The sequence below is a fragment of the Scophthalmus maximus genome, chromosome 7 (genome assembly GCF_022379125.1).
Source record: "Scophthalmus maximus strain ysfricsl-2021 chromosome 7, ASM2237912v1, whole genome shotgun sequence".
NCBI classification, from domain to species: domain Eukaryota; kingdom Metazoa; phylum Chordata; class Actinopteri; order Pleuronectiformes; family Scophthalmidae; genus Scophthalmus; species Scophthalmus maximus.
Window position 1 is genome coordinate 26,001,907 of NC_061521.1, and position 21,584 is coordinate 26,023,490.

The window sequence follows — 21,584 nt, forward strand, 5'->3', positions numbered from 1 at the left end:
CTGAGCCTTAATATGATTTAATCATTCAGAGATTTTACAAAACTTACAAAGAATGTAAGTTAATGGACAAATTCACAATTTAAAAAAAGACAGTAAGTCCACTGTGTGTAAACAGCTGCTAAACCCAGAGGTGTAACCAGACTATTTTACAGTTTCAACCTGTTCCTACTGATCTCTGTATCTTTTATTTCACTGGTGTTTCCAGCAGGTTCAGACAGATCCAGGCAGCAAACACACGGTTCACTGAATACAACAGAGCGTATATATATATTTATATATATATATATATATATATGCACACGCTCCAATAAAAACTCGTCTTCACGACTCTCTCTGACGGCCGCTGCGTTCGCCCCCCTGTCATGATTCAGCCCGTGAAACAAGTTGAGTCTTGGAGGAGAAGTGAGTGTCATCATCACTTCTTCTTTTCTCTTCCCTGTTCCCTCGGCTGCAGCCCTACATGGTAAAAGTCTGACTGCTGTGTGACTGCACAGGAAACACAGCGTTTCATTACCAACAACAGAAAACCCCAAAGAAAAACCACAGACAAACACACACACACACACACACACACACACACACACACACACTCTGACAGACTGAAGCTCGACTTCAGATGTTTCAAGAAAAGTGATTCTGCTGCATCAAATTCTCATCACTTGTATTTTCTGTATTTTGTCTGCAGGCCTGGGTAGTGACGGATAACATATAATCTGGATGACGTAATCTGATTACGAAAAATAAGTAACTATAATTAAACCAGATTACGTGGAAAAAGTGTGTAATTAGACGTACATTGTTCTCAATTCTCAATTACATTTTGATAATGTCTTTCTAATATGGCAATTTTAAAATCACAATTTAAATATACATACATTACTGTATACGATACTCAACAGTATGTTACTGTGTACATTAATCCTCTCAGGTTGCCAGTTTTGAAATGTTTTTTAGGTTTAAACAGTTTTAAAAATTAATTTGTGGAACTCCAAATTTTGTGGTTGCGTCCATTTTTTTAGTAAAAGGTGCAAATGTTTCAATGTTTGATTTCGAAGTCATCCAAACTATTCGGATTGGATTAAATTATTTAATTAGTTACTCATTAGAAAAACTGTCACGTAATTTGTCATCAGTAATCTGACACAACGCTGTTGGTCTGTGTTTCTCAGTCCAGAGGCAAATATCACAAACAGTAGAACCCATTCAAATGTACTTTCTTAAAATTCATATTAATCTTATTAGAAAAATTTGCTGCAAATAAAACTCCACGACATAGTAATGACGGGTTTTCATAGTAAATGTCCTAAAATGAAGACTGTTGAGTGTGGTCGTCCTAAATGTACTGAGACAGAGACGGAGTGTTTCCATGGAGACAGTCATTATGTCTGTTTGATGACGACATCATTCTGAGAGAAGCGAATACACCCACAGAGACGCCATGCACTGACCACTTGTTGATCCGTGTAACGAACCAGAAATCTCCTCAACATCTGGAGATACACACATTTATAAAGACTCATTCATCATCTCCGTCGGTCTTTGAAGACAACTTCCTCCTCCTGGTCTCTGTGGCGGCTCATTCGTTTGCTGAGGGCACCCGGCGTATTCACTCTGAGACGCTCTGGATTCCACCATTGTGTGTTGTTGCCTTGGCAACGTGAGGCCATGGTTGGGGGGGGGGGGGGCAGTAATAAAGGGAGGGGACTGTTTGTTTTGCTGCTGAGTTTAAATATCTCCAGAATCACGTACTCCACCTTTTTAATGAGCCGAGCTTCAGAGAAGTAGGTTGGTCTATTCTCTTCCCCTCAGAGTGAGGCAGGCTAACTGTTCCCCCTGCTCTCAGTCTCTATGCTAAGCTACGCTAAGCAGCTGATGGAGCTGATGGAGCTGATGGAGCTGTGTCGGCGAATATAACCTGAGCATCCAACTCTCTGTCAGGAAGTTGATTATTGTACTTTCCAAAATGTTGAACTTTTACATGATGACTTTATAATGACACTCGCATTATGAATATCCTCCTCATCAGTTAATAAACCAGTTAAAATGAAAACCATTGCGCCACCGGTGCTTCTGCTCTATGATTTATTATCCATGTCACATAAGGCAGTTTTGTTGGATGGAAAAATGAACGTGAGAAACATTGACAAAGAATCACCGTCTGTTTTTGTTTGACCTTGATGTTGTGTTCGCCTCAAAGATACTGCTGTTTGAGGACAGAAGAATTTGCTGGAAATAATAAAAATCTAATTGAATTTTACATTTTAATCCCATGTAGATGTGTGGCAGCAGTCATATCCATATCTCACAGGTCAGCGCCTGATTCCTCAGACGACTCTGCAGAGCCTTGATCTACAGTGATATTACCATTCAGAGAGTCATTAACACGCACGGCCGCTCTCCTACTCCTTAATGAAGTGTGTGTGTGTGTGTGTGTGTGTGTGTGTGTGTGTGTGTGTGTGTGTGTGTGTGTGTGTGTGTGTGTGTGTGCGCGCGGAGGCAGTTGACCTTTCAGCGTGACCTCTCTTGGCTGGCCAGACGGCTCAACGTCGCCAAAAGGGCAGATTGAATAAATGAATGGCTACTTTACCGTGTGTCACTGATTTGTGCAAAGCAGAAAGTTACAGTTTAATTAAAACGAGGAGGAAGTGGACGAGCACTGGGAGACAAAACAGAATACGATTTTTTTTTCTAAAGCAGAATTATGACAGATACTGTACGACTTTGGTCTGATAGAGACTGACTAAAGAGAAGAGCAGGGCCGGCCCGAGCCTTTACGGGGCCCTGAGAAGAGTTTGATCTGAGGCCCCCACCATTTTGAGGCACCACCAATACTGTTGACAATTGTCAAAGATTGATCATTCACACACCTACTGTACATCTACTATCATTATTATTGAAACATCTCTTTATTATAAATTTTTAGTAGTTGCAGCTTTGATGTTCTGATATCTGAGGTAGTGAAAACTGATGAAGACAGTTGTATTTCGTAGCCAACCCATTGACATAATATTGCGTTTCGATAACGATTGACCGAATATTATATATTAAGAAAAACATTTTGATCTTTCTTGTGGATAATTTACTATGGGGGGGGGGGGCTCAGGGGCTACACGGGGCCCCTTAACAGGCACTTAGATTCCTAATGCCGAGGACCGGCTGTGGAGAAGAAAGTGGAGGTGCGGAGGAGACGGAGGAATGTGCTGCCTCAAGGTACAACATTGAGATGGAGGGAGGAGCTGCTGGGGCGTGGAGTGCAGCGACCAGGGTGTAAATTCAGTCCTGGGGGAAAATCTTCGAGCCCCGTTCTTACTAAACAGGAACCATCAGGGCGGGGCTTGCGACAAGAGAAGGTGCCCTGATTGGCCGAGTGTTTTTTATTTCAACCACTGTAGCTGCATGTACCATTTTCATTATTCTCCAATCGGCTCAGATTCTTGAACGTGGAGTTTCAGAACAAAGCCCACGACAGATGGACCAACGACAAAGTCCAGGTCTTATTGAGGATTTGTGCTGACGATGAAGTCACGGGGAATTAAGAACCAATGGTTACTCACATATTACTGTTTGTGAGTAACATAGTACTGTTACTGTTTACAAAAATGGACGTAGACACCGGGTTCGAAAAGAGAAACCAATGCTGAAGTGCATGGTTGCAGGTGTAGGTGAGCACGCAGTGGACGAGCTCTCAGTCAGGCCACACCCCCACTATCCTCCAAATATGGTCACTTCTGGTTTCAAAAAACCCAACATGGCGCAGAACGAAATGCTAAACTAAAAGCCTCAAAACGGCGGCTCACAAACCAACGGGTGACGTCACGGTGGGCTGAGGGATTATTTCATTACATTATGTTTGTAAATGCTGAATATGTGAAATGCATTTTATTTGTGTCGTAAATGTTTTTGATGTTTAAACAGATTGTTAAAAGATTCATTTGTGGAACAATTAGCAAATTTTTCAATGTTTGATTTTGAAGTAATCCAAAAGTATTCAGATCAGATAATCACATAATTCTTTTGTAATCCAATGGATTTACGTTACAATAAAAACTGACGACATTTTAAAGTAATCTGATCACAACCCTGCCAATAACGGAGCGACGCCACAGCACACAGACGTCCCATTGTGTCCCTGTGTCGAGGACACCAGTCAACCCAGTGAACAGATGCTCATTTGGGCTGCGAGGATGAAGTGGCCCTCGGCTCGTTAGTCTCCGTCAATGGCGTCTCTGTTGCCAAACGCTGCACACGGGAGCCCTGAGAACTCTCCCCGTTCGCCCTCGCCGTCTCCCTGCGCGTCGCGCTTCTCTTCCCTATTCACATATGAAAGGAGAGTCGCCCCACCGCTCGCCCCCATTTGCTTTGCTCAGTCGCTCTAATTTCTCTAAAAGTCTCCAAGCCGCCGCCTCCCCCTCGATCACCCCTCCTGTCAGCCATTATCCGTCTCTTTCTTTCCCTCTTCGCCCAGCCGCGGTGCCTCAAAAAAAAAAAACCCCAACACACTCACAAGCCTGTGGCCCAATCATCAAAGTCCCCCAGTATACCTGGACCCTGAACCCCCCACAGACTGAAGTGACGTCACCTGCTAAGTGATTGAGAGTCTGCAAGGGCCTAACACTTCTTATGTGTATGTATGAGCTGACTACATTTGAACATGTTCCAGGGAGGTCTCGCCTCACAGAGTGCATGAGAGGTCATTTGCAAATAATTCATTTAATTTAACTAATGTGCCAGGTACAAAAAAGGTCATGCTAATTAGCATAAATTGAAAAACTAATAGAACTTTGGAAATTTTGACAGCATCAACACCAAATTTGGGTATGCCGCCTTATTGGAGGAAAATACAAATTTGTAGTATAAATGAGCAAGATTGGGTCGAAAAACATGGCCGCCGCTAGCCAAAATGTCTTCTCAACGGGCGGGGCTTAGAGGAATATTTGGCCATAAGTCATTAACCATTTGTCCAATCATCACAAATCTTGGTACATAACTTACATCGATGGTTGGCTACAGCTTTTAGTGCACAATCAAAGGGTTTGAAATGTTACAAGCAGCCAAACAGAGAGAGAGATTTCATATAGGTCAGAGTCGCATAGCGCCTTAAAATCCCCGTGGTCACATGGGCGTCGTGTGCAAGTCAAGATTGTGAAAAACCCGATGCATTGATTAAGTTCAACAAGCTGTGAACATTGATTTGACCTTTGGAGCTGATGATTAGAGGGAAGTTCCTTGTTTACACATGAAGCAGATGTGAAGCCACATCAGCACTAATTCAGAGTCGTGTCTTTGTGTCCACTGGGTGAATGTGACTCACAGTCTGTTGTGGTTTCACACAGACTCCAGAACAAAAACATCAAACTCTTTAGAAAATCGTAAAATGTTCCACCAGCCGTTTGCTATCTGCGTTTGGTGCCGGGCAGGTAGCGTTCACGCGGAATAAATCAAAGTTGTGGATCAGAAAAGCAAAACACAGAAGAGCTGATGTTGATAATTCTCTTACAGTTCAGTCATTGTTGACATGAAGATCTTGATTACAGAGAGGATGGATCACACAGATGACTTCAGATCATGGTTAATCGTGGTAATGCTCCGTAGAATCTGCTGCTAATAAGACCTCGTCATTGATTATCCTCACAGCAGCCAAGGTCCAACGTCCTGCTACTGATTAGTGCTAAAACACCTTTTTCTTTAAAGATCCAGACACACGTTATGGCAGAAGACTGAAGGAATATTTGCATTTCTTGATCTTAATCTCGATAAATCCACTCAGGACACACACACACACACACACACACACACACACACACACACACACTAAGGACCCCCTGACGGTTTCTTTCTCGGCACGATGAGATCATTCCCAGACTGAGGGGTCATTTCAGGCTCATTCACCGCTCGTGCTCAGGCGACGCAGAGCGCGGCACGCCGGCCCGTCGCCTGGACTCAGGACCCCACCGAGCCCGTGACCAACCAGACGTTGAATCAGTCAAACAAAGTGGCGACGCAGATGCAGATTCAGAGTTGAAAGGCTTTTATTTCAAACTCTAAACCAGACGTCCTGTTTGTGTGTGTGTGTGTGTGTGACTGAGAATAACACTGACGCTTTCTGGTGCGTTAGGTGTTTAAAGGTGGAACGGACTGTTTCTTTCATCCTGGCAACTAGTACAAGACTGAATTTACCAATTTAGATGTAACAGGGTGCGATTTGTTAAAAGAACAGGGGGGAATTACGATGTCCCGACCTCCTGCATGGGACACGGACGTGCTACCAAGGAGGCTAAACCCCATGGGAGCTAGCGACAGTCGCTAGCACGTCTCTAAAGGTGTCGGCGAGTGAGGTTTACACAACCAGCTGCAACAGGCTGCCACCTACAGCGCCATTAGATTAAAACTGACTATCAAAAATGTGCGTCATCCGGGGACGATGTCTTAAAGTCAAGTTTCCAACCAGCATCACGTCTTTGAAATTCAATCAAAAAGATTATGTAGATTATCAATCCCAGTCCGAACCCCTAGAACCAAGTAGTCTTTCACAATTCGGTCTCTGTGACGCACTGGGTGGCTAAAAGACAATTGTGCAATGTGCTGGAGGCAGATCACGTGACTCGCTGTGGGCTGTGAGATATGCCGGAGTTGCTGCGGAGGTCTGAGGAATGCAGGAAGGATCTGAGTGGTGGTATCATACGCTCTGCAGGAACTCATCTGACAGCTCGTCCCTGTGTGGCGGCTCCTGCCGGTCCTCGACTTGCAGGACAAACGGTTTGCTATCTTCAGACGCGAGATGTCGTTTGGTTAAGTGTTGGCAACAAAAGGACTTGAAAAGGCCTCGGAGGCAACATCTCCCTCCCTCCCTCTCAAACACCGACACACCCCGACTCATCTGTCGCAATGAGCCCCAGTGACGCTGCCGCCGGTATCTAGCGTAGGCCCCGGCGACGGGAGCTGTCGTGACACGCAGCACACCGACGACTGCAGACGTGAGAGGAGCACGGGGATGTGGGTGGCACGGCTTGATGAGCCGTGGTATGAGTTTTGAGCTTGTGAAAGTCAATTCAGAGGAAACGTCGAAGCCTGTGGTCGTGTTTCACACGTCGAGCGGCACTTTGAGCTAAATGCTAACACCACGATAATGCCAGGTGTAACATTTGTGTTTACACAATAATTCAGCACGTTAGCATGCTAACATCCGCTTATTAGCAATAAACGTAAAGTGCAGCTGGTTGGTGTTCCGGGTATCTGGTCGTGAACATAGTCTGTATATAAAAATGGACGTACAGTCACCGGGACCGGAAAATGAAGCTAATGCGAAAGTGCCTGTATCTCTGGAATCACCAGCAGAGCATCTCGACGTACGATACCTGCAAAACAACAACCTGCTCGATCATCATCGGGAATGTGTTAATAAAAGGAAGTAACGGCAGAATGTCACGTATTGTTCGAGGTGGATGTTCACATCAAGCGCCAGTAGTTCCTTCTTTTTAAACAAAATGAAAGAATGCACAAGGACATTCATTCTCTCCGTTCTCAAGACTGATACGGAAGTCAAACACAGACAGATTCATCTATGTGAAAGGCTTTAGCCGTAGAAACACGGCCCCTTCAGACAGTCACACCTGTTTCAACTTGCCTCAACTCACACCAACACACACATGCAATTTAAAAACCCTGGTTTCTCAAACGCCATGGAAACAACTGACCCCGGCTCAAATCCGAGTTCTCATAACAGACCTAGACAAGTCCCTTAGACTCGGGGTACGCATCCATGCCCTTCCCCACTCGCAGGAAGCAACGGCGCCAAGAAAGCAACCAACAACACAAAGCGTCACCTTTAAACCCGAGGACTTCGCCAAGCAGGTAACGTTACTGAGGCGTCGAGAATGTCCCGTCATCCTTCCCCGCTCGTGTATACGGGGAGAACTGGGCACAACTCGGTTGTTCACTGAACCTGGGTAAGAACGTCAACGCACCGACTGTAACTTCGACCGACGCCCTCGACCTCTCACTTCCCCAGTGGGCGACACCACAGCTCTGTCATTACTCAACCAGATGTTAGTGCACATGGATCACTGCAGCCGCCCAGTCAGACACAGGCTTGATCCAATGGCTGAGTCACACACACAAACCACCAACTCATTTGTCCGACTGCTGCAACAGAACAACACACACACGCTGTTGGGATGTGGTTTCAAACATGTGGACCTGATACAGACCGGCGGCCGTCACTGAAACCCCGACATCGGAGAGCGACAAGACGAACTGGCCAATTAGGTCTGTTTAATGAAAAATCAATGGCCAGCCATCGATTCCTTCCACCCCCCACCTCCCCCACCCCCCGACATGCTGACTCACCACGCCTGACCACAATGAGTGCAGAGTGCAAGAGGCTTACGACTGTGGATTAAGTCATTAGGAAGCAGTGTTTAACGTCAACACACTCATTGGCCACAGATTTACCACCAAACCTGGTGAAATGAGCCTTGACAATACAGGAGAAGAGAAAGAGAAACAATACAATCTGATCTTTCACTGTTTCAATCTGATATCAGGAAGGATGAGGGGATATATTAAGAGTGGCAGAGGAAAAGTACCTTATTATATTTAATAAGTAACTTTATGACATTGCTTTTGAAATGATTAACATGTAATGAGTGACGCATTAATTGATCGAGGTCTGAACACAACCGACGGACTCATAGTGAGGAAACTAATTGAGACACTGAACACTCGACCACAACACTTTTGTTTCCCTCACCGACTGCCGGCTGGCTCGGCAACCAGACGGTTACAGCGGTATCCATGGAAACCTTTTGGAGAGTCCCCGAGCGACCAGAAGCGGTCGTCGTGTGGACTTTGAATGGACAAGCGCCCAAAAAGCTCCCATTACCTCATCCGACACTGAGGACAAAAAAAATGAACTTGTGTAATGGTGTGCAACTTATTAAGTTTTTGAACAAACCGTTTAAAAACTACATGAACCAAAGATATGGTCTTTTTTATTTTTATTTAAGTCTTCTTGTCATAACATGGAACAACGTAACTCGATCTCTGACAGTTAGGACCATATGCTGCTTTCCATTATACCTCAGAAATCAATAGTTTGGAACTAGGAAATTTGGTTTATCGTTCCATTACGATATCGGAACTCGGAATTTCCGATGTCCGGGTTGGACGTTGAAACTGGAACACCCCGCCAAGTCGGAATTTTGACTCGGAAGGTCGGAGGAAATTTCACAACCTGACTGCCGAGCTCAGAGTTCCGAGGTGTAATTGAACGCAGCATTAGGCTCCATAAAAAGATGGATGATATGACAGCTCCCAAAAAGTGAAGTCAAATCCTCCTGATCGCCCCCTGGTGTCTGGCTGCGGTACAGGTCATAAGCCCCGCCCACTCCATGTCATGTGAGGTCATTCTTCTCACACTGATGTTTGTTCACGTGTTCATGTTTCTGATCACTTTGCTTCTCATCAGTTATTTGATGATATAAAAAACGGGGTGAGACTTCATGATCGAAAGCTGACCTGTGATTGGCCGGGTGAGTGTGTGGGCGGGACCTTGATACCGTGGCTTAAAATATGCGTTGGTGTGCAAAATTTGTTGCATTTTTTTTGTCATGTCAGTGTAAAAAATTTAATTTAATATTGAACAGCAGGGACACAACCCTGCTACACTAACTCTCCTCTCGTCATGTCCTCGCAAAAAAACATCCTTTTTAATTCGCAGTAATGTTCAAGTTTCCGAGACAAACAAAAGACACTTCAAGAAGCAAGTTTTGTAAAAGAAAAAACATCAAATTTTATTTTGAAATGATTGAAATTGTGCCAGTTTTCTATCTTATTCTTTCTTTTTTTTTTTTGCATTACTTTTTTGAAAATCTCTTCCACCAATGTCCAAGATAACAATGATCTTAAACATGAAATCAAAAAGGTAAAACCCTTAAGCGAAGATGAAATTCATCTTAAAAACAAAAAAAATTGTACAAGAAAAAAAAAATGTTCCTATTTTTGCAGGGGGGAGGAGGGGGGGGTTAAATTAATTAAAAAGAGATGCTACAACCGAGAAATGCTCCTCCTCCTCCTCCTCGGTTGGGATGACGAGATGATGCATGTTGTCAATCAAAAGTCCCAGGTCACATGTAAGGAGGACAGCCAATCACAGTGTAGTGTCCACAGACTCCCATGATGCCCCTCTCTCCATGGGAGACCAAGGCAGTCAAACACAGTAGGTTTACAGTTGAATCATGGGAAAACCTTTTAAAGTGGATTCAAGATAGCGAGATGAGACACCGAAAGAAAAAGATCTCCAATTTCTCTGAGACGTCGCGCTGCTGAGGGAGCAGAGTCGCGTAAACTCTTTCTACCAAACGTTCCGTTCAAATTCTGGAAAAACTTTCCGACAGAAAGTGGAAGGAGAACGTGAACGGTACATTGAAATACGGTAGGACTGGAATGTGGGATTCACAGCACAAAGTATGACGGGATCTCAGGACTGATGTCGTGGACGTGGTGGTTGACTTTGAGGATATATATATATCGCAGCTGTTCGAGCTTCCTGTCGGGAAATGGAGATCTTTTCCTCCTGGCGGTTACAGTGTATCACGACTAAGAGCGAGTTCTGCTGTCGAAAACACACGCCTGCGAAGAAGTGGAAGGGCTTCATTTAAAAAAAATGATACATTACAGCCACTCGGTCGATGACGTCACCGTCTCCCGTTCCGGTTAAGTGCACGAACAGTTCCACGACGATGATCGGCGGCTGAAACCCCTCGAGCGGAACCACATCCTCTTTACGTGATTTGATTCCCAGCAACAACCGCGCTGAGGCCGAGATGCTAACGTTAAAAAAAATATTGTGAGATGACGACGCAACACGGCAACAGTAGATAACCAACCACGAGCTGGACTGGGGAGAGGGCGGCGGGCGGGACAGGAGAGGAGGCAGGCGATTGCTGCTAACGCTAATGCAATTTTTCTAAATCAGGCGTTCATTTTGTGCGCTTCGCCACGGACATCTTGAATGTTCTGCGACGGCTGTGAATCCTCACAGGTCCTTCGTAGGACTACTTCTAGGTCATGAGCAGTAGCCGCCGTTACGTACATCCAGTGTCTGACTCACGTCAGATGTGAATTAATACGTTGTTGACACGTGGAACAACTCTACCACGTCGTGTCTGTCGGGCAAATGTTCGATCAGCTCCGACCAGCTCACCGTCCGTTCTTTAAGGGTTTGTCTTAAAAAACAGACCCAGATTTCTGGGGAAACAGAAACGTACGTCCTCCACCACATTTAGGTCAAGATGGAGGACGATTGAACCGGTTTCCTCAGGTTAAATTGTTGTTAAACGACCCCTGTCTGCAACCACAACTTCATGAGGCTGGTTCCGTTCACTCTGATCGAGGTTGTTTGGTTGGACTTTATAACGTGATCATAATCTGGATATTTGGCTCCATATTTAAGTACCTAGTGACGTCCGACAGTCTCTCTGCTTGTTCCCTGTCATTTTGACACTTTTGGAATTCGTAGGCGAGACATAAAATGTTAAGTAGCGAGCTTCCGAGGTGCTGGAGGGCGGATCGTGTTACAGTAGTGTTCGACAGCGTCAGGCTATCTGCTTCCAGTCTGTGTTATCTTAGAGTGTGTGTGTGTCTGTGTGTTCTCGCAAATGAACAAATTGTTATTCTTGCTCGACTTTAAAAGTAAAATGTTTTGTGCTTGGCGCATGCGTTTCCTTTTTTTTTCCTGCCACAAGTGTCCTCTCTGTCCTGCCACGCCCTCTCCCCAAGAGGTAGCAGCCCTGCCCCAACACCGCCCCCCACCCCCACTTATTTAATCCCCACCAAAAACCCAGCCCCACCCCCAACCCCCCGACCCCCCGACCCTTCCAGTGGACTGTGGCACATCTCTACTCGGCCTGGGCGTCATAGTTGGCTCCGCCGGCCTTCTTCAGCTCCGTGCGGATGTAGTCCTCGTCCAGTTCCTTGGGGTCGCTGATCATGAACTCCTTCGCAAAGTTCTGTAGAAACAAAAACAACACGCGTGTTGAAGTGAAGAGAGGAATCACCATTCAAATGAATAAAAACAACTGTTGCACAGAAACAAAAGCAAAGGCTGAGGTCAACTCGCACAACATCTCACCGCAATAGAAATGCTAATTATTCGCGCAAGTGGATACATACAGACATACAAAGTCAACAAGACAAGCGCAACCAGACACGGATTTCATGTCACTGGCGTCGGGCGAAAGAAAACCTGAGTCTCTTAAGGCCCCAGTTTGTAATATTTTGTAATTTTCTGGCGGTAAAGTTGCAAACAGCAACCAACTGAGCAACCACTTTATGGTGGAGCACCGCTGATTCCGTTTCCTGTTTCCGTCAGCGTCTGAGAATTCAACGTGAACGCGACGTATTCTGGACCGTTTAGTTCGACAACCGTAGAAACATGGAGACTCACACGGAGGTCGGTCCACCTCATGGAACTATATTTAACTCTTATGAACACAGAGTTATGGACAATATATTCAAGTTCTGTGAATAAGTTCTTCAAAATATTACACACTGTAGCTTTAAGGTGTCGTTAACAAACTCCACAGTGTTCTGAGGTTTGGTCCGCATCATCTATTTATTTATTTTTAAATACAAATATATATATTTATCCGGAAAACCAGATCACACAGAACCGACAGCTGGCGGACCGTGAGGAAATATTTGCTTAATTTTAACATGACTTACTGCCCCTTTAAGAGACCAAGTGCGACACTTTGAACCATGAGCCTTTTTCTCCCCCCGTACGTTACACTAACAAAAGCGGATTTGGACACAAACTAAATATGCTTTAGAGCTTGAATCAGTTCAATAGAGACCTTCTTTGTTCTGTTGATTACTTTGCCTCCATGTATAAATTATTGCCACATTGTCCCCCCCGTATCCAGCAGCCTGTGGCCACGTTGCCTCTGTAACCACCCAGTTTCCCCAGAGGGGCAATTACAGCCTTGTTTCATTCTCTCCCCTCCTGCAACGACAAACACGTCGTTCCTCCGCCACAGTCTCTCTGACCTGCACGATGTCTTTGACCATCGTCTTGTCGGTGCTGATCTTGGCGCGCTGCAGCCCGCCGATCTTTTCGCCGATCCAGGTGATGAAGGTGAACTTGGCCCGTTTGCTCATGGCGTCGCCCGTCGTGATGCGGATGAAGGCGAACAGACGGTTGTCGTCTGGGGGGGAAGAGACGGAGAGACAAGACTGAACGTACAGATATTTTGGCAGACACACACACGCGCCTTTAAAACAGCGAAGATACATTTTTATTTTTGTTCAGCGAGGCGGAAAAGATCATGAACAGATGCAGGATGGGAAACAAAGTCAAATCAGTGCAGCGGCTCCATTTCATCACGACCTCGCTAAACCTCACACACGACGAGTGAACAGCTGGTTGATGTTAGACTTTTTTTTTTTTAAATCTGTATGTTTGTCCTTGTGTTCACAGTGGGTCACTTTGTGTATGAATTGTGTCAGTGTGTGTGTGTGTGTGTGTGTGTGTGTCAGTGTGTGTGTGTGTGTGTCAGTGTGTGTGTCAGTGTGTGTGTGTGTGTGTGTGTGTGTGTGTATGTGTGTGTGTGTGTGTGTGGGTGTGTTAGTGAGTGTGTGTGTGTCAGTGTGTGTGTGTGTGTGTGTGTGTGTGTCAGTGTGTGTGTCAGTGTGTGTGTGTGTGTGTGTCAGTGTGTGTGTGTGTGTGTGTGTGTGTGTATGTGTGTGTGTGTGTGTGTGGGTGTGTTAGTGAGTGTGTGTGTGTCAGTGTGTGTGTGTGGGTGTGTTAGTGAGTGTGTGTGTGTCAGTGTGTGTATGTGTGTGTATGTGTGTGTGTGTGTGTGTGTGTGTGTGTGTGTGTGTGTGTCAGTGTGTGTGCGTGTCAGTGTGTGTGTGTCAGTGTGTGTGTGTCAGTGTGTGTGTGTGTGTGTGTGTGTGTGTGTGTGTGTGTGTGTGTGTGTGTGTGTGTGTGTGTGTGTGTGTGTGTGAGGTCTTTGTGTTGCAGAGCAGATGAATAAGAGGCTGAGCGATGCTCTGTGAAGTGTGTTGGCGTGGCCCTCTTTGTGGGGACCAGCGGCGGGGACACTTTTGGGGACGTGAGGACATTTTAAAAAGTTCTGTTTGACAGTTAAGACCTTGGCTTCAGGGTTCATCATAGATTGAGGGTTCGGTTGAGGCACCGAGTTGTGATGCGTGGGTTCAGGGGTAAAAGGGCCACGGAACTGAATGACATCATAATGAGTGTCCTCACAAAGACAGAGGTTCAAACTAGAGCCCGACTGATACATACCGACTCAGCGCTCATGTTTACCAAGATGAGATCTTTTTACATACAGAATAATCAATTTGCGTTCATGTTTTACATTTTACCTAAACTAATGCTATATATTTTGTTGTCTTTGTGTTTTCTTTTTATTTATAGTTATTTATGATACAGTTTTTGGTTAAACTAAAATATCAAGCCTCAGTTACCTTTCTTTGTCATAAAGGTTTGATAACGACATCTGAGGAATCATTGACAGATTTAAACTAAAAATGTAAAATATCGGCCGAGTTATTGGAAATCTTGTACTTCCTAATATCACAATAGACCATCATCCATATCAGTCAGGTTCTAGTTTTTCTTTCAATAGTGGTGATACCTATTTATGGTTCAAAAGCATGGTGGCGAGGACATTATGGCCGGTCCTCACAATTTCAAAAGGCAGTTTGAAGGTTAGAATTAGGTGTAGGCCTTCATTGGTGAAGGTTCAGGTTCGGGTAGGGGCTAGGGAATGCATTATGTCAATGAATGTCCTCACGACTATAGAGAGAAGAGTGTGTGTGTGTGTGTGTGTGTGTGGGCGTGCTCCACAAGGAGCTATTCAGGTCAATGGACTACATGTGGCTCACAAAGTCTTTTGTAAGCTTTGCAGTCGTGTCACAAACGTCCCAGCGGCTCCGCCCGTCGCTGTCACGGTGGTCCACTACAGCACCGACTGTAAACAAAGTCTGAACACACACAACCAGGCTGACGAGGAGAAGGAAAGAAAAAAGAATCTGCCGTTATTCTTCCACCAGACAGATGCAGCCGGCGACGGAGGGGGTCAAAAGTAGATGGAGCGGGAATATAAAAAGTCACCTGAATGGACCGGGACACTTCATCTGCTCATTTTACCCATTTCACACCGATACTCCCTCAACACTTTGTCCAACGTCTACACTCAGCTCGTCTATGGACAGAACGTTATCGATGAGTAACAATGACTTTGACAGATAACTTCTTGTCGTCTTACAGATGTTTGTGTCTGAGCTGCAGAGCAGAGAGATCACCGACACTCCCAGAATTCACATCCTCACTGGGTTAACGACAACGCACAAAAACAAGGTGTGAAATCAATTCCAGACACACTGCAGATCTAGAGAGATCAATAACTGATCGATGGAAGCATGCGACTCAGTATCCGTCACCGACACCCCTTCAGAAATGTGCCACAGAGAAGTTGACCGTTGACCGTCACCACTTCAGACCTAAGGTCACAGCGTCCTTGACCCTTGGACAACCTACGTCTGAAAAGGTCAAGTGAACATTTAAGGCTAATTTTGAAGAAATTCCATGAAGGCGTTGGGACGGACGGACTGGAGACACGTGAACATCGCTCACTCCACATCCTCGAGTTCAGTTTAAAATCCAAAGACCCCAAGCTGTGACATCATCAGGGTCATACTCATTAACTTGAATAATGTCCTCTAGAGACACAGAAGACACAACATCAAGTTTTCCCCACAGGGACACTCCGTACTGCTCTTTTGCAAAATTCATTTTTTTCCCGGAAACTAACCCTTCGTTCCATTACACCTCGGAGCTTGAACGCCCCTCCGACTCTGAGAGGCGTTCAAGTTGCAACTTCCGAGTTCCGAGAACATAGTGGAACGATAACCCTGACTTCTCGAGGTCCGAGATCATAATGGAACGCAGCATGAATTAAAAGTAAAAGAAAATACTGCATCCTACATTTCCCATGATGCAACTCAAAGGCAACTCTTGTTGTTGTTGAACATCCACGTCTGTCGAACTCAGTTACAGACGACGTCAAACGCCAGTTTTAACTCCGCCAGGACAAGAACGAGAGAGGAGCCAATTCAATCAAACAATAAATTGATTGATGATTGACTGAAGCTGGAACGAATGAAAAGAATGGAGTTCCTGTTAAAAGCTCTGATGATTTTCACAAAGCTTTTACAGTGCGTCTTTTATGATGTACCTGTTGATAAAGTCTTTCCTGGCAGAGACTCAGAACTGTTCTCAGATCAGAGCGGCCACACATTCACAGGAACCACCGCCGTAAAGACTCTTATCAGAGGATATCGCTTCTTTCAACACCTTTTCCTTAAGCAATATGCACACACACACACACACACACACACACACACACACACACACACACACACACACACACACACACACACACACACACACACACACACACACACACACACACACACACACACACACACACACACACACACACACACACACACACACACACACACACACACACAATCTGCAGCCCCCCCTCCTGCTGCAGAGAAAGCTGCAGTGAAACAACAAGGACGATGATGAGGCAGCAAAAACAAAGACAAGCGGGGGCTTCAGACGTCTGCGTTCTGCCCAAACGGACTGTTTGGGCAGAACAAAGGTTGGAAGGTGACACCGCATCTTCCTGCCGAAGGTCCGTCAGTCGCTCTGCGACACAACCGAGAAACTGAAGCTGCTGCCGCCGCCGCCTCCTGTGGACGGTGTTGTCTCTGCTAACTGTCAATGTGGTGTGAAGAAGCGTTTGTTTGTCTGTTGTCGGCAGGATTACACATAAAAAAAACAATTTTCCATGGAATTTGGTGGAGGGGGTGGGGCCTGACCCGAGGAAGACCCCGTTACATTTTGGAGCTGATCCGGATAAATGGGTGTTAGCCTCGGGTTGAGGTATGCGCTCTCTCTCTTCCTGCCGATTTTGGTGACGCCCACCTCGGTTCATAACTGTCCCAACGAACCACCAGTAATTTGATCCATCACAAAATATCTTTGGATATTCATTGGTTTGGGTGACCCTCTGATCTTTCCTCTTGTGCCACCGCCTTACTGCGGTTGTCACTCTGAAAGTTTTTCCTTTTATGTCACCATCAGGACAAAACGACAACAAGAATATCCACTTACAGAAAAATCTAAGCTCCTCAGAGGGTGAACCCTTTTCTGTGGCACCGCCCGCGACACAACAGAAAGCAGGTGTGATTTTTGTTCCACGTGACGACTTCATGTTGTTGCAGTCTGGGTGTCAGGGGAATAGCGGCCTCTAGGGGTCAGTGCTATGACTCACAACTGTTGTTAAAACGAAGCAAACACGACTAGGTCGAACTAAGATAAGATCATCAGGGAACCATGAATATCTGAAACCAATTTCGGAACAATCTGTCAAGTACGTGTTCGTCTGACCTGCTGGTGGCGCTAGAGGAAAAAATCAACATACTCCTTCTATTTTTGAGGAGGATTGATCCTCTGGGTATATTGAAAATTGGAAACTGAATTTCACGGCAACACAAAGTTTGGTGACCTACAAAAAAAGGACGAATGCCTCTGACTAACGCTGCGTTCCATTACACCTCGGAACTCGGATCTCCGAGGCCCGGAGGTCGTAATTCCGAGTTCTGAGATTATACTTGAACGATAACTTCCGAGCTCTGATGTATAAAGGAACGCAGTAAGTAAATTATTGGTTGTTGCTTCCACGGACCGAATGACCAGCAGAGGGCGACTCTATGAGAAAGCGACTCTACTTCTCACTTGTTTCGTTAGGTCAGTAAAACATTTTCCTGAGGAGTTTAAGGTTCAATCTGTAGATTCAAGTCTCCTACAATAGAACATGGTGTTCATTTTGTACATTATGGCTCATTTACAATCAAATAGACCATAAAGCACCATACGCGTGGATGCAGGTGTAGTTGGCCGTGCAGTGACCTCGAGCTCTCACTTAGACCACACACCCCCACGCTTTCTCCATATATGGTTACTTCTGGTTTCGAAAAACCAAGATGGCGCCGGCCAAAATACCAACACCGCAGCTCACAAACGTTCTGGCAGTAGAAACTGGCTTTAAAAATCTTTGTGGCAAGTTAAGAAGATATTAGCACTTATGTGTATCTTTTATTGTACTGAATAAACAATGCAGAATTTTACATAAAATAAATTGTTCATTTTCTTAATCCATCTTCTATATATTTGGTTGTATTTATGTTTCCTGTTTATTTATAGTTATTCATGATGTGACATGTTTATGGTTGAACAAAAATATCAAGCCTCAATTAGATTTCTTTGTCATAAAGGTTTGATAACGACATCTTAGGAATCATTGACAGATTAAAATATATATATATATATATATATATATATATATATGTGTCGATATCGGCATTGGGCTCTGATCGGATGCTGCGTGTCCCTGTACTGATGAAACAACTGGATCTATTTTTACTTCTAATATCAACAGTCGAAACGAGACGTCAGCTGAGAGACGGTCGACGTGCATCAGAGAGTTTCTCTCTGCAGAGTCACAACCGCACTACAGACACACGTGTGTGTGTGTGTGTGTGTGTGTGTGTGTGTGTGTGTGTGTGTGTGTGTGTGTGATGGTGAGTCTACGCACCGGCTGAGCTGCTGCAAAGTGATAAATGAGCTATTTCAACATAGGAATGTGAGAGCTGCATCAGAACAGGCCCGAGGGCGCGAGCTTCACAGAGCGGAGCACCGGCAGCAGCCACACCCAACGTCTGAGCAGATGCTCGTGCTCCGGAGGATACGGAGGGTTCCTCGGATCTTTTCATTTTCATCTCCATAAACCCAGACGGGTCGTGACGGGTGAAAAGTTATAAAAGAAGTTAGAAAAGTTAGAAAGAACAAGGACGTCGACGTCTTCCCAATAACTCAGGAGAGAGGGAGAGCGGAAAAAGTAAATGGCACCTATTTACAGTAAGAGGTCGCCGACCTCCTACTGCTTCACCTTGTGCAGGATGTGGCCGAGCAGATTACGCAACACTGTACAGCGTTAAGTGCTCTGACAGCACAGTCGCAGCGCCTCACGGCCAATGGGCAGAGAGACCACGGCACAGAAGAAGGAGTCTTAAGAGATTAGCGCCCTGCCAAAGTCGCAGGCCGAGGCCATGCGGCAGTTTAACCCTCACACACACACACACACACACACACACACACACACACACACACACACACACACACACACACACACACACACACACACACACACACACACACACACACACACACACACACACACACACACACACACACACACACACACACACAGAGGGCGTGAGGGTGACACATTTTGAAAGAGGACGCTCTCTTATTTACCTGTGCACAACACCTTGAAGTCCTCGTAGTCGGTGCCTTGTCCCGCCGGTACGATCTTGGTGCCTTCATATTTGAACGCAGCCCTGCAGAGAAGACACACACACACACACACACACACACACACACACACATGCATTTACATTTATATTCCCTCTGTCTCATAATGATCTGTTGATTCAAAACCAGGAGTATTAAATGCAAATGCATAAAAAAAAGGTCTTGTGATGTGGCTGCTGCGTGTCAGTGTCAGTGTACTATCACGTCATTATCCTCCTCTCTGAATACAGGACAAAGGAAATTACTTCTGCCCTGCTGGGCCCGATCAACTGAGAGCGTGTGTGTGTGTGTGTGTGTGTGTGTGTGTGTGTGTGTGTGTGTGTGTGTGTGTGGTGTGTGTGAGGGTCTGGTGTGTGTGTGTGTGTGTGTGTGTGTGTGTGTGTGTGTGTGCATGTGTGTGTGTGTCTGTGTGTGTGTGTGTGTGGTGTGTGTGAGGGTCTGGTGTGTGTGTGTGTGTGTGTGTGCGTGCGTGTGCGTGTGTGTCTGGTGTGTGTGTGTGTGTGTGTGTGTGAGAGAGTCTGGTGTGTGTGTGTGTGTGTGTGTTTCATCAGTATTCACGGTCCCTGGTTTCACGCAGGAACAATGTGCGCAGTATGTGCGTGTGTCATTCTAGCGCGTTTCCTGAACTCCCTTTAATAATAGAGCAATTTAATTTTGCGTTCCCAAACTGCGGAAGTGCGCGCCGCGTGAAATATAAATAAATTGCCTATTCTATATCTTTAGGGCTCTGTCTGTCATTCGGCTTGTATAACGACAGGTGAGCGGCGCGTTATTTACATGAAATATGATCTTGTGTTTTTGAAACACTTCCTATTTCCGCACCCTTCCGCCCCACAGACACGGCAGCGCTGCAGCAGCGGCCGCAAGGCATTATGACTGACAAATTCATCTTAAGATTCAAATAAACACGTAAATGGTGTTCTGTATGAATTAATAATCCCGCCGAAGTGGAAGACGGATCGTGAACATCCACGTGCGGCCTCCGGTTTGTATGTGACGCATCGGATTTTCAGCAGATTCACGCGACCGCCGAAAACACTCGGTTTCTTCAAGGGAGTCTGGTTCGAGTCCGTCGCACTCACCAGTTGGTGTCCGTGTTGTCGTCCCTCACTTGGTTGTACGCCTCTCTACACGCGTCCTTGTCGATCTGCGTGGACATGTTCTCTTCTCTTCTTCTTCCTCAGGTGAGCGGGAGATGGAGCGAGCCGGAGTCTTCCTCCTCCTCTTCTTCTTCTTCTTCTTCTTCTTCGCGGTGTCGGTCCGAACCAAGCCGGGGGAGCCGCGTCACGGTGATGAGGATGAGGATGATGAAGCTAACTTCTACCGGGGATGCTACCGGCGACGTCGGTACAAGAAAATAAATCACGATGAGCTGGAGGAGCTGGAGGAGTCAGAGGAATGAGGCGGCGGCGGCGGCTCTTCTTCTTCTTCTTCTTCTTCTTCCTCCTCCAGCGGCAGCTCGGATCACTTCCTGTCGCTCGTCAGTCGGTGGGCGGCGGTGCAGTCGGTCGGTGGTGATGTCGGTCGGTGGGTCGGTGGAGCAGGTTGCCAGAACAGACGCGGGCCCACAGACGCTGGTGTCACCGCCTCATCAGGCCCCGCCCCCTCCGTTAAACCAACACCGGTATTATCCGGCAGCCGCGACGTACAGACTACAGCTTCCGGTGACGGACTTTCACAATAAAGCCAAGTAAAACGCAAACGTTGCTGCTGCCCCCAAAAAAGAACACAAGAAAAAAAAGCAGAATCATAATAATAATAATAATGATAATAATTGTATTTATATATCCCCTTTCAGAAGTGGCTTCACAAAGCGCAATCACAAAAACATACAATCATTCAAGCATTCCAACAATAAGACGGTTTTCAGGTCACACATCTGTACAAAAAGACGACATCACATAAAAGAAAATCTATAGAAATGTTTTCTTAAAGTGACTTAAAAGAAGGCACAGACTCTGCCAGCCTCGCCTCCTCAGGCAGGCCGCTCCACAGTCGAGGGCCCTGATGGAGTTCACCTGAGCCTCGACCTTGGAACGACTGGTAAAGACCCACCGGAGGATCTGAGGCTGCGAGCTGGCTCGTAGGGGATCATGTTGATTCCCATGTG

At 45.8% G+C, this 21,584-nt stretch overlaps 1 protein-coding gene across 1 annotated transcript; it reads right to left on the reverse strand.

Annotated features, from left to right (window-relative positions):
* Positions 1-9,765: 9,765 nt before the first annotated feature.
* Positions 9,766-21,074, reverse strand: cotl1 (coactosin-like F-actin binding protein 1). The gene is made up of 4 exons (XM_035641663.2): positions 20,557-21,074; positions 19,418-19,500; positions 13,048-13,205; positions 9,766-12,008 (listed from the first exon to the last, which is right to left on the reverse strand). The coding sequence occupies exons 1-4, from the start codon at positions 20,631-20,633 to the stop codon at positions 11,898-11,900; spliced, it is 429 nt and encodes a 142-aa protein (XP_035497556.2). The 5' UTR covers positions 20,634-21,074; the 3' UTR covers positions 9,766-11,897.
* Between the last annotated feature and the right edge of the window lie 510 nt (positions 21,075-21,584).